Here is a 13,950-nt window from a genome sequence, read left to right as displayed (position 1 = left end):
ATAACACGGTAGAACAGGGCTAGAATTTTGCAGTTATTAAATTACGCGTAGGGGTAGGACAGAGTGAAAATAATATTAAGTCGACTTGGAGATAACATAGAATATTTATTCAGTAATCACTAGCATACAAATTAAATCAAAATTAAACTATGAACTATGTACCTCTAAAAATAATTAGTTTATTTAGCTTTTTTGCAGCATACGTACGATACTCCAGAGAACCCACTGAGCGCTGTATGTAAATTTGAATGCCCAAACCCATTTTTTTTTAAATTCTCAATAAAGTATTTCATCGATAAAATCTTTTTTTTTTGCCTTTTATTTTGCCGCTGTAATATCTTTATCTTAAATAATCGTTTATTCGCGAGATTCTTCTTTAAATCTAGTTCTTTTTTTAGTTTTTGGTGTTGAGGACTATTAAAAGCAGATTCAATTTCAGGCGAAGGTACACTTATCGGAGTGCTGCATGAAGGTTTTAATTTTTCTGAGGCCGACAGACTGGCTTTGTTCTCCAAAATTTCATTCGCGATATAAAATTTATGTTCACAATTCGGACATTCTACCTGAAAAAAAAGAACAGGTTTCTTTATTAATTAGAATATTTTTATTTCGAAAAATACTTAGTACTTGATGGTATATTTTCTTAGATTTAGCATTTTTATTTTCTTTTAAAATGTGAATAATGCTTTTCCTTTATTTTCTAAATTAGTAAATTCAGCAAAAATACAGAACTTGCTAGGTTATTCGGCTTAAAATTCACCAAATAGTTTTGTAACTGGAATGACGCAAACTCGTAAAACTACCATCTTACCTTTTTAATCTTTTTTTCTTCCATGTAGCTGCAACCAGGCTCTTCAAGGTCATGTTCTTTATTATTTTTTTCATGCATTTTGTTGCAAATATTTACTTTATCAGTTGTTTTCTCCTGTTAAAAAAAATTTTTTTCTTGATAATATAACTAGTCAGGTCATAAGTATTGTCACACAGTAAAAACTTTTCTTTTAGAATGCTGGCCACAAAAAAGTTTATAGAATTCGAATTTCGAATTGTTCATGAAAATAAAAATGTATACTTTTAGAATTTTACTCATTTTTAAATATGGCCACTCCACGCTTAAAGAAGACCGTGTTGCAGTTACTGCGTTGCATCGTTGCGGTTACGCGCCAATTCAAATTTTTAACATACTGAAAAATTTGAATATAACCAAAAGATTCGTTTATCGTACCATCAAACGATACAATGAAGACTCAAGTGTAGATGACAGGTCAAGAAGTGGTCGCCCTCGGTCCGTTAGGACTCCAGCAGTGATAAAAGCTGTGAAGGCGCGAATTCAAAGAAATCCCAAGCGTAAGCAGAAACTGTTGGCCCTTCAGATGGGGTTAAGTAGAACCACGGTGAAAAGGGTGTTAAATGAAGACTTAGGGCTTCGGGCATATCGAAGAAAAACAGGACATCGTTTTAATGCTCGTCTAATGGACCTGAGACTGAAGAGATGCCGCGCTTTGTTGAAGCGGTACGCGAGAAAAAAATATCGGGAAATTCTTTTTTCGGATGATAAAATTTTTACCGTAGAAGAGAGCTACAACAAACAAAATCATAAGGTGTACGCACACAGTAGTGAAGAAGCGAGCAACCGTATTCCGCGTTTCCAACGAGGTCATTTTCCATCCTCGCTCATGGTATGGTTGGGAGTTTCTTATTGGGGCTTAACAGTGGTACATTTTTGTGAGAAAGGTGTAAAAACGAATGCAGTTGTGTATCAAAATACAGTCCTGACGAACCTTGTGGAACCTATTTCTCATACCATGTTCAATAACAGGCACTGGGTATTCCAACAAGATTCGGCGCCAGCTCATAGAGCGAAGAGCACACAAGACTGGCTGGCGGCACGTGAAATCGACTTCATCCGGCACGAAGACTGGCCCTCCTCCAGTCCAGATTTGAATCCGTTAGATTACAAGATATGGCAAAACTTGGAGGAAAAGGCGTGCTCAAAGCCTCATCCCAATTTGGAGTCACTCAAGACATCCTTGATTAAGGCAACCGCCGATTTTGACATGGACCTCGTTCGTGCTGCGATAAACGACTGGCCGCGCAGATTGAAGGCCTGTATTCAAAATCACGGAGGTCATTTTGAATAAACTTTAGTGTCATAAGAATCTATGTTTTGTTAAGTTCATTTTGGTATATGAATGGTTACATAATGAATAAACTTGTTTCAATTATTTTACATTAAACATGTGACAGAATTTATGACCTGACTATGTATTTATAGCAATTACTTTTACGGTAGGCAGGCAAAAAATTCAGTTGTACATTAAAAAAAATCCACTGAAACAGACAGCCCCGTGAACAGATATATCTTGGACTTAGGATAATAGTTTTAAAGATTTTCTCGTAAGAAAAACTTTCAGAAAGTAAACTAAAATATCCATAAAACGTTGAGTTTGTATGGGAGTTATAGTTTTTTTCTTTACAGAAAGTTGCTCAGAAATATCGTCTTAGTTCATTTTTCAAGATTTCCGAAAGCTATCTCTTCCACCCTTTATACTAAGAATAGAAAATTGTAATTTCAATAGACAAACTCACCAATTTCCTTTTTCTTTGTTCTATATTACTACAATTAGGTGAATGTAATTCCCTTAAATTAGCTTTATTTTTTACATCTTCCCGTGGCACTGAGGACTCTTTCTGTAAGATACAAATACAGTTATAAAAATGGAGATATATTGATTCAAAATGTCAGTTAATTTTAAAGTAAAATGATTTTGCACCTTCTATATTTGATACTAAAACGTCGTTGAAACGTCGTTATGATACGAAAATAACGACGTTTCAGATTAGATTCTATTATTGATAAGTAATAAAAAAATTATTACACCTGCAAATTTGTTGTACACGTGGTAGATGAAGGTTCCAAAAAGTCATTTGAGTGTACATTCAATGGAGTAACCATCTGTAAAATATAATTAGTAATGTATAATTTTAAACAACATTATTACAGGAAATTATACAACATACTGACAGTGCAAATGGGCAACGCAGATTTTTTTAATCGCACACGACTTCCATTTTCAAGTGCGTACATGTCCTCTTTTTGAAAGTGTATGCTGCATATTGTGCTATTTTTGCAAGGCGTCCAATTTGTTTCATTTCTTTCCAAACGTACTGCGGTTATCCATTTTTTACGTTGAATTTCATTTGTCGGAAATCTGCAGTAATAAAATCTTTTGTTATCGCTGCATAATATCATCCTTGCTACTTAAATAAAACTTATGTTTTATCTGAGCAGTATAAAGAACTACTACTGCATAGAAAAAGTAATCGTACATATTGCATAACACTATCCATCATCAATAGTATGAAATTTTACGATGTTTGTATACTTACTTATGAAAGCTAATTCCACTGTTTTTCATATCTGTATGGCTTTTACACCATTTCACGACACACGATGGCATACTTGCAAAATCAAAACGAGCAAAATAATAATTATCTGGTCAACCGAAAACTGACGCAACACAACCGCACGACATGAGTGCGACAGCGAACTGGCGCGCCGTTCTGTAGCTATTTTAAGCCCCGCCCTCCGCGGCGGCTATTTACGTGGAACCATTTTTGAAGCGTAATTACTATTTCACTATAGTTTTATTATTCGTAGTTGGTATGAAATTAAACCACCCGCACAAAATTTGAAACACTCATCGTTTATTTTCCAAGGACAGAAATCACAAAACACGAAAAAAGAGAAACAAGTGAAGATAATGTGATACATTAAGCGACAGTAGATGTTACTGGAAACTACTTTTTTAACGTAAGCCAAAGTTATCGTAAACGCGTCAGGGTCTCGCAGTAAATCGACCAGCTGATTTATAGATAAACTCGTGTATCGTAAGTTAGGATTCATTGCTGTCGGCAGTCATCTGCATCCGCGGTCGTGAAAATCCGGAGCTCGACCGCCCGCCAGTTCTCCTTGTAGGGACGGACCACTCAAATACACATAAAGCTGCCTACTAAAGGCTTATTATACTTGGCTAAATTTAGTCGACTGAATTCAGTTGCTACTGAATTCAGTGAAGTGTAATAGCATTAAGTAAGTTAGCGTTAGCCTACTAAATTCAATAGCAAGGATGGTTTCTGACTGACTAAATCATTTAGAAGCCTAATTAGAAACGCATTTAGGAAGGTGTGATCGCATTAAGTTGCTTAATAGTTTCAGTCGTCCCATAGCTCTCCGTCCGTAAGGACGTTTTAGTTTGTTTTTTACTTCCGAATAAAAAGTATTAATTTCGGTCACCTTTATTTAATGTTCCAGACATTTATAAATAGCCCGATATGTTTCAGGGATAATTTTTGTCATCAGGGGTTGGGATATTGAAGAACTAAATTTTAAATTTTGATACGAATTTCCTGTTGCAAGAAATCTTAATGTTACAACCAATCTTTCTTCTGGACTTATACTATCGTAGGATTAGATATGTAATAGTTATATAATAGACTATCGTAGGATAGTATCCTGCTTTTGAATAAACGGTGTCACAAGGTTTAATATTAGGTCAAACGAGCTCGAATCCATTTATAGATAATTTCTGAAGTCTGCTGGTTCTAAATCACTCATAATGTTCATATTTGGTATTTTTCCGCTGAGCAATAAATATTTCTTCACCCATATTCTTCTTTTTTGACGTGACAACGTCTTATAATTCGATAGAGTCGGCTGCACGCACGAAAAAACATGACTCATGCGGCGTTACCTCGCTCTGAGGCGTTCCATTTAAAGCTTGAAGTGCAAGCGAGAGCGCGCAACGTGCAACAAAGAGGCACAATCGGCTTCCGCGTTCGGCAGCGTTCGACTTCGACTACTTGAGCGATGTACCCGCGTGGACAGCAGCTATATAATAATACATTTACATGTTTTCGTCAAGTATGAAGTTCAGTGAAAAGTGAATGTGGTGTCAATTGTCCATACAAAATACCTATCAAACAAATAAAATTAAAATTTTCTTTTGAAAAATGAAACCATTCCATCAGTATTTTCTTATGACGTTGTCACGTTCAACTATCGTTAGTAAACCGACTTTACAGACAACCGATTCATTCATTTTCAATTGAGCCGACAGCGGCGGCTACGTCAGGACCAATTTTTTGTTGTCTAGACAATATTGGGGGCATCCTCGTACACACACGACACGTCCAACTTCGTCGCGCTTAAACTGACAATTGATTCAGTAACTGAATTTAGAACAGTGTAATCAGAAGCTTCTAAAGCTGCAGTCGCAGCAGTCGACTAAATTTAGCCAAGTGTAATAAGCCTTTAACGTATGCCTTAGACAACGCCTACTTTAAAAGATACTTTAAAAAATCTACATATGAAATTTTTAGCAAAAAATACTAACGTTATAATCAGTTATACAACATTTACAAGACTTAGGCCTTTTTGGGTTTCTCTTCCAGTTGATGATCGTGATACATGTGCTTGCACACAAATCCTTCGTCATCGTTTACTGCCGCACTTAAGACATTTAATGGTTACTTAACCGATTATTTAGCTCTTTTCTTCTCTTTTAGATGGCTAATAGTAGATTTCTCAAAATTTTTACTAACGAATTAGACCTTTAGAATTTTAGAATTAGAATTAGTATTGTTTCAAATAATTAAAAAAAATAAAAGTTGTTTCAAATACTTCATTAAAAATGAAGAAAAATTACAAATACTAAATTACGAATAATAATTTAAAACATGCTACGGTATTTTCAGTATTTTTTTTTTGGATATACCTATTTCTTTTCAACCTAGCCATAACCCAAAAGGCTAGTTTAGATAATACTAATTCTTTTTTATTTATTTTTTATTGCTTATATGGGTGCACGAGCTCAGGGTCTACTTGATCTTAAGTGGTTACCGGAGCCCATAGACATCTACAACATAAATGCCACCACCCACCTTGAGATATGAGTTCTAAGGTCTCAGTATAGTTACAAAGGCTGCCCGACCCTTCAAAACGAAACGCATTACTGCTTCACGGTAGGAATAGACAGGGTGGTGGTACCTACCCGTGCGGACTCACAAGAGGTCCTACCACCAGTAAAGTAACAGTAATTATTCGAATTTAGACTACTATGAGAACAATAGTTTTCATAATTAGACAGTGTAGGCAATATTATTATTATATTATTATTATACTAGCTGACCCGGCAAACATTGTTTTGCCATATATAAGATTTCTAGGGAATTTCTAGTGTAGAAAAAAAAAAAACTTATTGTAAGTGTGTAAGGATGTGGTAAATGATTGGAAGAGGTATGTAGTGCTGTGAACGATGAGGGAATATATAATAAAAATAACAAAACCTCATTCAACCACATAATACATCATTATAACAAAAAAACATGTCCCAATAAAAAAAATATGTTAGGGGTGGACAACCCTAATCACTTAGGGGTATGAAAAATAGATAGTAGCCGATTCTCAGGCTTATTGAATATGCATAATAAATTTCATGAGAATCGGTCAAGCGGTTTCGGAGGAGTATGGGAACGAACATTGTGACACGAGAATTTTATATATTAGATTTGTTACAAAGTATGTACGAGCGCGCGTGGCCTTTATTTGTAGTAATAATAATTGTAGTATATTTAATAATCGTAAATACACATTTTCGTTAGTGTGTACCCGACGCTGACGGAGCGGTCAGTACCTAGCTTACAGTGCATTAGCTACCTATAGCCTACATTGACGCGTATACAGATTGGTCACCTAAGGGCGGCATGCAGTCGTACTTTGTAACAACTATACTCTGGTTTTCTTTTGTACATCACATTGAGCGTGAAATGAAATGACAAATAAAAAATTTGATAAAATAAATGAACTTTAATGAAGTATATATTTAATAACATATTATTATATTTACTTAAAGTAAATATGAAAGATACCGACTTAGTGAAATCAATGTATTAATAAAATATATTATTTAAAATAAAAATTGGTATTATCATTCTTACAACAACAATTATTAGGTAGTTATTTAACTTCATAATTTTTATTTTTTTTATTTTCAAGGATTGGTTAGGACTACCAAATAAGCACTGCTGTTGGTGGTAGGCAAATACTCATACCACCACAGGGTAAGTAGGCTCACGTAACTCATTACACACAGTAAGCCATACTTCTATGAAACAAATAAAAGCTTAAAACGATTCTATACGTGAGTTGTCAAGCTTATTATGATAATGGATTTGTACGATAGGTGATGGATGTAATTTTATAAGTTCTTTGATATTTTTAAGTTTCTCTTTGTCCTCATCTGTACCTGTAAATGGAATAAATGAATGTGTCACAAAAATGTAGGTACCTTCCGATTCACTGGACTGAAGAATATATTTTAACAAGTCATTTCTGTTATAGTAACAGATGTTTCTTAAGAATTCTTCGAAAGTCTCGCCAAATAACGTGACTATAGCCAGTGAATATGCTTTCACATTTTCGTTTAGAATATCTATAATTTCTTTGGCTAATGGCACTGATATATCAAAAATAAATTTTTCCCATAACTTTTCATGCACGCTGTCATCTAGATTACCAGGTTCAAAAGCAGGCAATAATTTTTCATTTGCATGAGTTACTTGTATAAATGCTAATGTCAGTTTCCAAGCAGTAAAAGTTTGATAATTCTCTACCATTGAAAGTGAATTTTCAAGCTTAATTAAAATATCTTTGAACATTTTCAATGGGATTACATTCTTCTTTTTCAAAATCGTATCTTTCACGTTTAACGTTAATGATTCAAGCAGTTTTTCAATGTTACATCGAACATATCTTTTTTGTTCATGTTCCTCGTGATATCTCGGTAAATAGTTATCGAGTAATGGTGATAGAATTCGTTCAAATCGTTCATTTTGTTCGGCAATGTCTTTACATTGAAGTAAATAAGATGCGATTACAGAAAAATATTCACATTTTGTGGTGTTAAGAGTTTCTGTCATAGGTTTAATCAAAATCTCCTCCACGAAATCGCTTTCTAACAAATCCATGACTTCAGGAGCATAATCTATAATCCTATCCAATAGATATTGACAATTAGCTTTTGGAGGTAATGATTTCAGTAAAATGTAACTTCTCATATAATAACTTCCCCTTATGGATAATGGCACCGTTTTAATTTTACCCAACATATTGTAAATGTTTTTATTTTCTTCACTGGATAGATTTTCAATAAAAGATTCTAAAATTTTCCAAAGTTCTTCAGCTTCGGCATCATTTTTTTCTTTACACAATCCATCAAATGTTAGCTTAAAAAGAACAGCGCGTATGCTTGAATTTTTTGTGGACATCCACAAATCTGACAACAATGGTTTTAGTTCTTTAGACTGAAGTTTGTTAAAAGCAAAATTAATACCAATTTTTTGTAAAGACACTGGTGCATTCATAAACAAAGGAATATCCATTTTAGTTTGATTTTGGCTGGAGTTTTGTAATATAGATGTTAAAGATGGAACAGTGAACTGCAAATAGTCTCCTTTGGCATAAAGTAATACAACTTCTATAGGGAGAAGCGGTCTGGACATGTGCATGAGTTTTGCTATATTTTTACGAATACTAAGTAAACGCTCATTCTCTTCACTCCAGTTAATTTTTTTTTCTCTTGGGGCATATTTTTCCAGTATGCTCAACAATTCCTTTTGTGAAAGTAATGAAATAAGATTTTGAATGAGAAATTTATGAACACTCGAATTTTCGAGGCGTTCAAAGTAATATTCTTTCCATGCAATAGCAAGATTTTGCGGCCAATATGTACGCAATTTACTGAGAAACATTCTCAATGACATTGTTTCCTTTTCACACAAAGTCTTTATGTCATTGTTGTATAGAACCAATAAATTTGGATCATGTTTCAAAGCATTTATAAATACTATTTCAGTAGGAGAAAGGGCAATAGATTCCTTAAACATGTGTCGTCTCCAGGCTTTGTTTAAATTATACACAAATGAAAAGTCTACATCCCAGGAGTTATCTTTTTTAATTCTCATGAGTTCTTGAATTTTATTCCAAACAAAGGGAAAGTCAGATATGTGTTTTTTCCAATCTTTAATTAATATCAGAATATTTTTTATTATTCCAATATTATCTACAAGAGATGTTTTATCATTTATTTCTTGACTAGTTAATTGTGTTTGTAAGTGATCATATAGAAAACTAAACAATTTTGTTTTCTCTTCTTGATTTAGTATCTTTGCAAACGATTTCATTGTATTGAAAGAAAACTTTTTAATTACAATTTCTTGATTTGTTTCACCAACCATAACATTATGAACAATAATAATTTCAATACATTTTTGCACATTATTTTCAGATTCAACATATACTTCCATACTATGAAAGAGTGTATTTAGGAGGGACCAAGTTTCATGATTTTTAATAGCTTTGATATTTGAAATAGCAGTGTTTACAAATTGTATCTTAAATTTAAAAGGTTCATTAATATGTTTGTCATGATAATACTGGAGAACTGTTCTTATATCATTCAAGTTATTTCCAGCACACTTAAGCAAAACAATCATCATAGAGTTTCTTTCTATGGGTGATGATTCAGCACGTATGAGTTTCTTTATCTCTACAAAGGCCACATCAAATGGTGCAAATTTATACCAAACATAAGAATTTTGAACACTGTTGGACTGCTTAGAACTCATCGCAACACCTAATCGGTCACAATCGCCGAGCTCTTCTTTAAGGTCTTTATCAATGAAAATTTTCTGTATAAATTCAAATCTACCTTTTTGAGGCATGCGTTTTATAAAGTGTATCAAATTATTATATGTGTATATGAAATCAAGTTCATCATTCTTGACATGTTTTAATAAAAAGCTTTGTATTTCATCCGGTTTTAAATATTTTGAAAAACATTCACAGTCTACACATTTTGCGAATTTTGGAAAATTATCTAATATTCGTTGTGGACATTTTTCCATAAGAATCTTAGTATATTTTGGCCCAAAAGCTGGAAGCCGGTAATATTGAACATTTTCAAGCAAATCTAAAAATTTCTCTGGTTCTTTTTTTATTAGAAATAATGTTTTCGACATCGTAGAACCATAGAAACGTCCAGTTGTCTCATTAAATATCTTTAATATTGAAAATGACTTTTCGCACAAACGCTTGAGAATATGCACTGGCAAGTCATTGCTTTCTTCTTTGATTACTGTTTCTATGAAGCCTAGAGAACAGTTTTGTAACCATTTGTAAGCATCTTGAGGTTGTCTATCTTTGACATAATGATAAAATTCTTCAACCCTTATTTCATCTTTTAAATTTAGTCTTATATGTAACATGAGTTTGTTTATGCCTTGTTTCAACATATTTGGGAACAATTCATTATGAAGGTATGTTGGGTTTATGAAATGAGAGTATTGTTTGTCCTTTATTAACCATGTGCTGTGCTTAATAGCTTTGGAGATATATAGCATATCTTTACATTTAAAGACTTCTAGTATATACTCTGCTTTCCTGGTTGTGCAAGCTATCTCTATTTTTAACAAATTATCAAGGTCACTCTCATCAGTATTGATTGCATCTAATGATGTGTTAGCTGCATCTTTGACTAATTTGTTAAATTGCTTATGTTTTCGCCCTAAGCTCACATCTTCTAATATTAAAGGTGGCATTATGAAGATCTGGAAAAAAACAACAAAAAAGTGTAAATTGGCAAAATACATGTCTTATTTAACACTAGAAAAGTGGAGGTGATATTCTTTGTGATAGATATCTAACACAACATTAAAACAAAACATTAAATAGTTTTCAGCTAACCCTGAGTATTGACTTTGGATCTTTGAATCTTACATGTGATATTAAGAATGAGTATGGTATCAATATTGTAGTTACACAACAAACAGAGTACATAACCATGTAACTATACTAATGTAACTATACTATACTAATGAGTACATAACTAAATTAAAGATTTTATTGGTGAGTGAACTTATGTAGTTGCTTTCTTGGAAAGATCAAACCTATCCAGGTTCAATTTAAAATTATGTATCTCCTATCATGAATTTGATACAGGACATTAGGTAAATTCAATTCTCATGTATAGTAAATTTATTATATTTTAAATGCTTAATAACTTTTTTTCAGCTATTTGAATGGAGTGAACTTAACGGTAAGTGAAATACCAAATAAAACACACCTTTAATTAAAAATATAAATGTTGCATACTAAGCAAAATGTCATTTGAGTCGACTATTATCAAAGCCGGCAATGTGACTTTTGGAAAATTATTGGTAAATCAGAAAAACGAATTATTGACTTTGTATTCCATTGGCAGTCACAAAACTCTTCTGAACAACATCTTAGATAAATAACAGGTTAAGTATTAAACTTTATTTAATGTAGGTTTTGAACCGTATTCTTTGAAGGAGACGATTATATTCAAATCAATCTGTATTGACATATCAATAAAATTTTTTTGTCCAAATGCACAGATTTCCACCTTTGATAATAGACGACTCATTTACACCAAATAGCCTTTCATCCCTCAATATCATTATCATTTGATCACTATTTAATGATGAAGTTTTTTTTTGATATTGTCAAATGATATTGTAGTTACTTAGTAAATAATAGCTCAATACTTAATTAACTTTCACTTCAGTCACTTTTCAAGCAATAATTTAACTCCGTTCAGTAACTACATTTAGATGGGTTTTCAGTTCTGTGTCGGTGTTTAGGTATTAGTCGTCATGTAGGTACGTAATAGAATTTTATGAACAAGACAAACAACGGTGCTGTAATTTAAAAAATTGAAACCGGGTGATGATAAGACAAAATCCCATAAGCACTCTGAAGACAAAACCTCATAGACTCTTGAAATATGTTCACGTCATCCATACAAGCAACTATGAATCATAGAAAGCAGACAGAAAAAGAGAGCGTTTAAAGTTCACAGGTGCATTCGTAAATGTCGACGACGATAATCGACGAATTAGGCACTGCATTACTGAGACAGATTTTATGTCCATACTTTAATACTATTACTATGTATCTGTTGTACCTAGGTAGTTTTTATAATAGTGGAATAGGATGGAGTCACGGAATCCAAAATGATAAACATGAAAAACGGCAACATAGGTAAGAGATGATAAATAAACTTAACATGGTAGGTACGGTACTTAAGGTACTTACTTTTTAATAAAAAGTTGTTTACCTCGGCGTGACAGATATTTCTTTGAGTAGGTAGTAGTAGTAATACTAGTAAGTAGTAGTATAATCGTATTTTTTATTAGACGAAGTCAATTGACGTTTATGTACTGTGTTGTCAGTTTTTGATGAAATAAAAATAGTGTTGTGACAAAGTGAATGATTGAAAAAACTCCTGAATTAATGAAATTGCCTCGATTGTCTAGTGCAGAGGTCAGCAATGCGGCGCCCCCGATCGATTTTTAATGTGCCCTCGCTGGACTAATGTAAATGTATGATAGCCAGAGCGATTTACTTACTCTTGTCAAACGGCGATATACAGCAAGTAGTCAGTTGAGTTTAAGATTGTGCACAGATTAGCAGTTTGCTAACCTTGAGCGTATGTAATAACACGCACGTATTTTTTGTTAGTGTGTGATCGTACTTTGAATCGACCACGCGTAGAATACCGAGTGTTTTAAACATTAAGGAAAACATTGCGCGGAAACTTGTAAGACTGTTCTATTTTCAATACATCATAATGTTGAAACTATAGATGTATATAATATAACAATTATAGGTAGGTAATGACATTTAAAAAAAAAAAAAAAGATTGTAGTTACATGCTACTAGTAACATATATTAGAGCACTTTAATACAATTTTATTGTAAAATAGAAATAATATTCTTTTATAGTTTAAATGATTAACTATACACACTCATTGTTCATTCATCTTATTGAACGAGAACTGAACTCATCACTTTTACTTTAAATATGGCAACATTATTTTACAAAGTGACATTAGCTACTGTCAGGTGGCTTCGTCTAAATAAAAATCATAGAGTTACTATTCTAACTGGAGTGCTTACTTCGTTTGACATAAAAACTAAAAATATACTTTATGTCTATGGCTTAAAGTTTATTTTTAAATAGCAAAAGATGTAAGGAAAAACGGTCTGAAAAGAGAATGATTATTAAGTGGTGGTGTCCCTCTCGCACATTTTACAAACAAAAAGCAGTGTTGCTAGCTTAGCGGATTTTCCATAAAATCTCGGAATTTGGACCCCCGTCTTAGTTATCAAAAATGGCTTTTAGTGGTTAGTGGATTTTTTAGTAGCTTGGGCGTTGTTGAAAATTATCGAAAAGGTTAAAATCAATCCACTTTACAGGATTTTAAACATTTTATGACAATAATATATCTAAATACATATTATTTAAACGATGTGACTTAAACTTAACTAGAAAATGTTGCGAGAATTTAGAATTTCCATCAACGTCAAAAATTAAATTGGTTCAAAATAAACGTACAAAGTTATGGTGAAATTAGTTTCGGATGATGACAATTTATTAAAATAAATTATATAAGAAGTATTGATTATATGATATATATTGATTTTTAATAGAACATCATATATTAATAAAACTTATTAACAAAAAAATTATTGTTCTATATTAATAAGAACTCTGTTTAATGGAAAATTTAATGGTAGGTACGTAGATTTCTGATGGTTTTCATGTTGAATTTGGTGGAAAGCCAGATTAATTGTTGGCATCACCGAAAAAGAGCTATGAATGGATTAAAAGAAAAATGGCGTCTATTTACGTTTGTAGTGCGAAGTTAAAATGGCACTGATACAGCTTGTGGCTTGTTTTTTTTCGAAAATCGTGAAAGTTTCCGTGTAATCATGGTGAACACTTTTAATGTAAGTGGTTTTAAGCGAGAATCCTCTCCAGTTTGTGGAATATCCTTCCATATGTCAGATTCATTGATAAATTT

At 32.8% G+C, this 13,950-nt stretch overlaps 1 protein-coding gene across 6 annotated transcripts; it reads right to left on the bottom strand.

Moving 5' to 3' along the window:
- Nucleotides 1-85: 85 nt before the first annotated feature.
- Nucleotides 86-12,338, bottom strand: LOC101737731 (uncharacterized). 6 transcript variants are annotated; one of them, XM_062672989.1, is made up of 6 exons: nucleotides 12,179-12,338; nucleotides 3,026-10,668; nucleotides 2,882-2,956; nucleotides 2,590-2,691; nucleotides 812-925; nucleotides 86-563 (listed from the first exon to the last, which is right to left on the bottom strand). In XM_062672989.1, the coding sequence occupies exons 2-6, from the start codon at nucleotides 3,251-3,253 to the stop codon at nucleotides 180-182; spliced, it is 903 nt and encodes a 300-aa protein (XP_062528973.1). In that variant the 5' UTR covers nucleotides 3,254-10,668; nucleotides 12,179-12,338; the 3' UTR covers nucleotides 86-179. The 6 variants fall into 6 exon arrangements, with proteins under 6 accessions (XP_062528973.1, XP_062528974.1, XP_004928893.3 ...); XM_062672990.1 differs by lacking the exon at nucleotides 12,179-12,338 and adding an exon at nucleotides 12,048-12,176; XM_004928836.5 differs by lacking the exons at nucleotides 86-563; nucleotides 812-925; nucleotides 2,590-2,691; nucleotides 2,882-2,956 and having other exon boundaries at nucleotides 6,849-10,668; nucleotides 12,179-12,337.
- Nucleotides 12,339-13,950: the final 1,612 nt, after the last annotated feature.

The sequence above is a fragment of the Bombyx mori genome, chromosome 16, assembly GCF_030269925.1.
Source record: "Bombyx mori chromosome 16, ASM3026992v2".
Lineage (NCBI taxonomy): Eukaryota > Metazoa > Arthropoda > Insecta > Lepidoptera > Bombycidae > Bombyx > Bombyx mori.
This window is presented reverse-complemented; position numbering and strand designations above follow the sequence as displayed.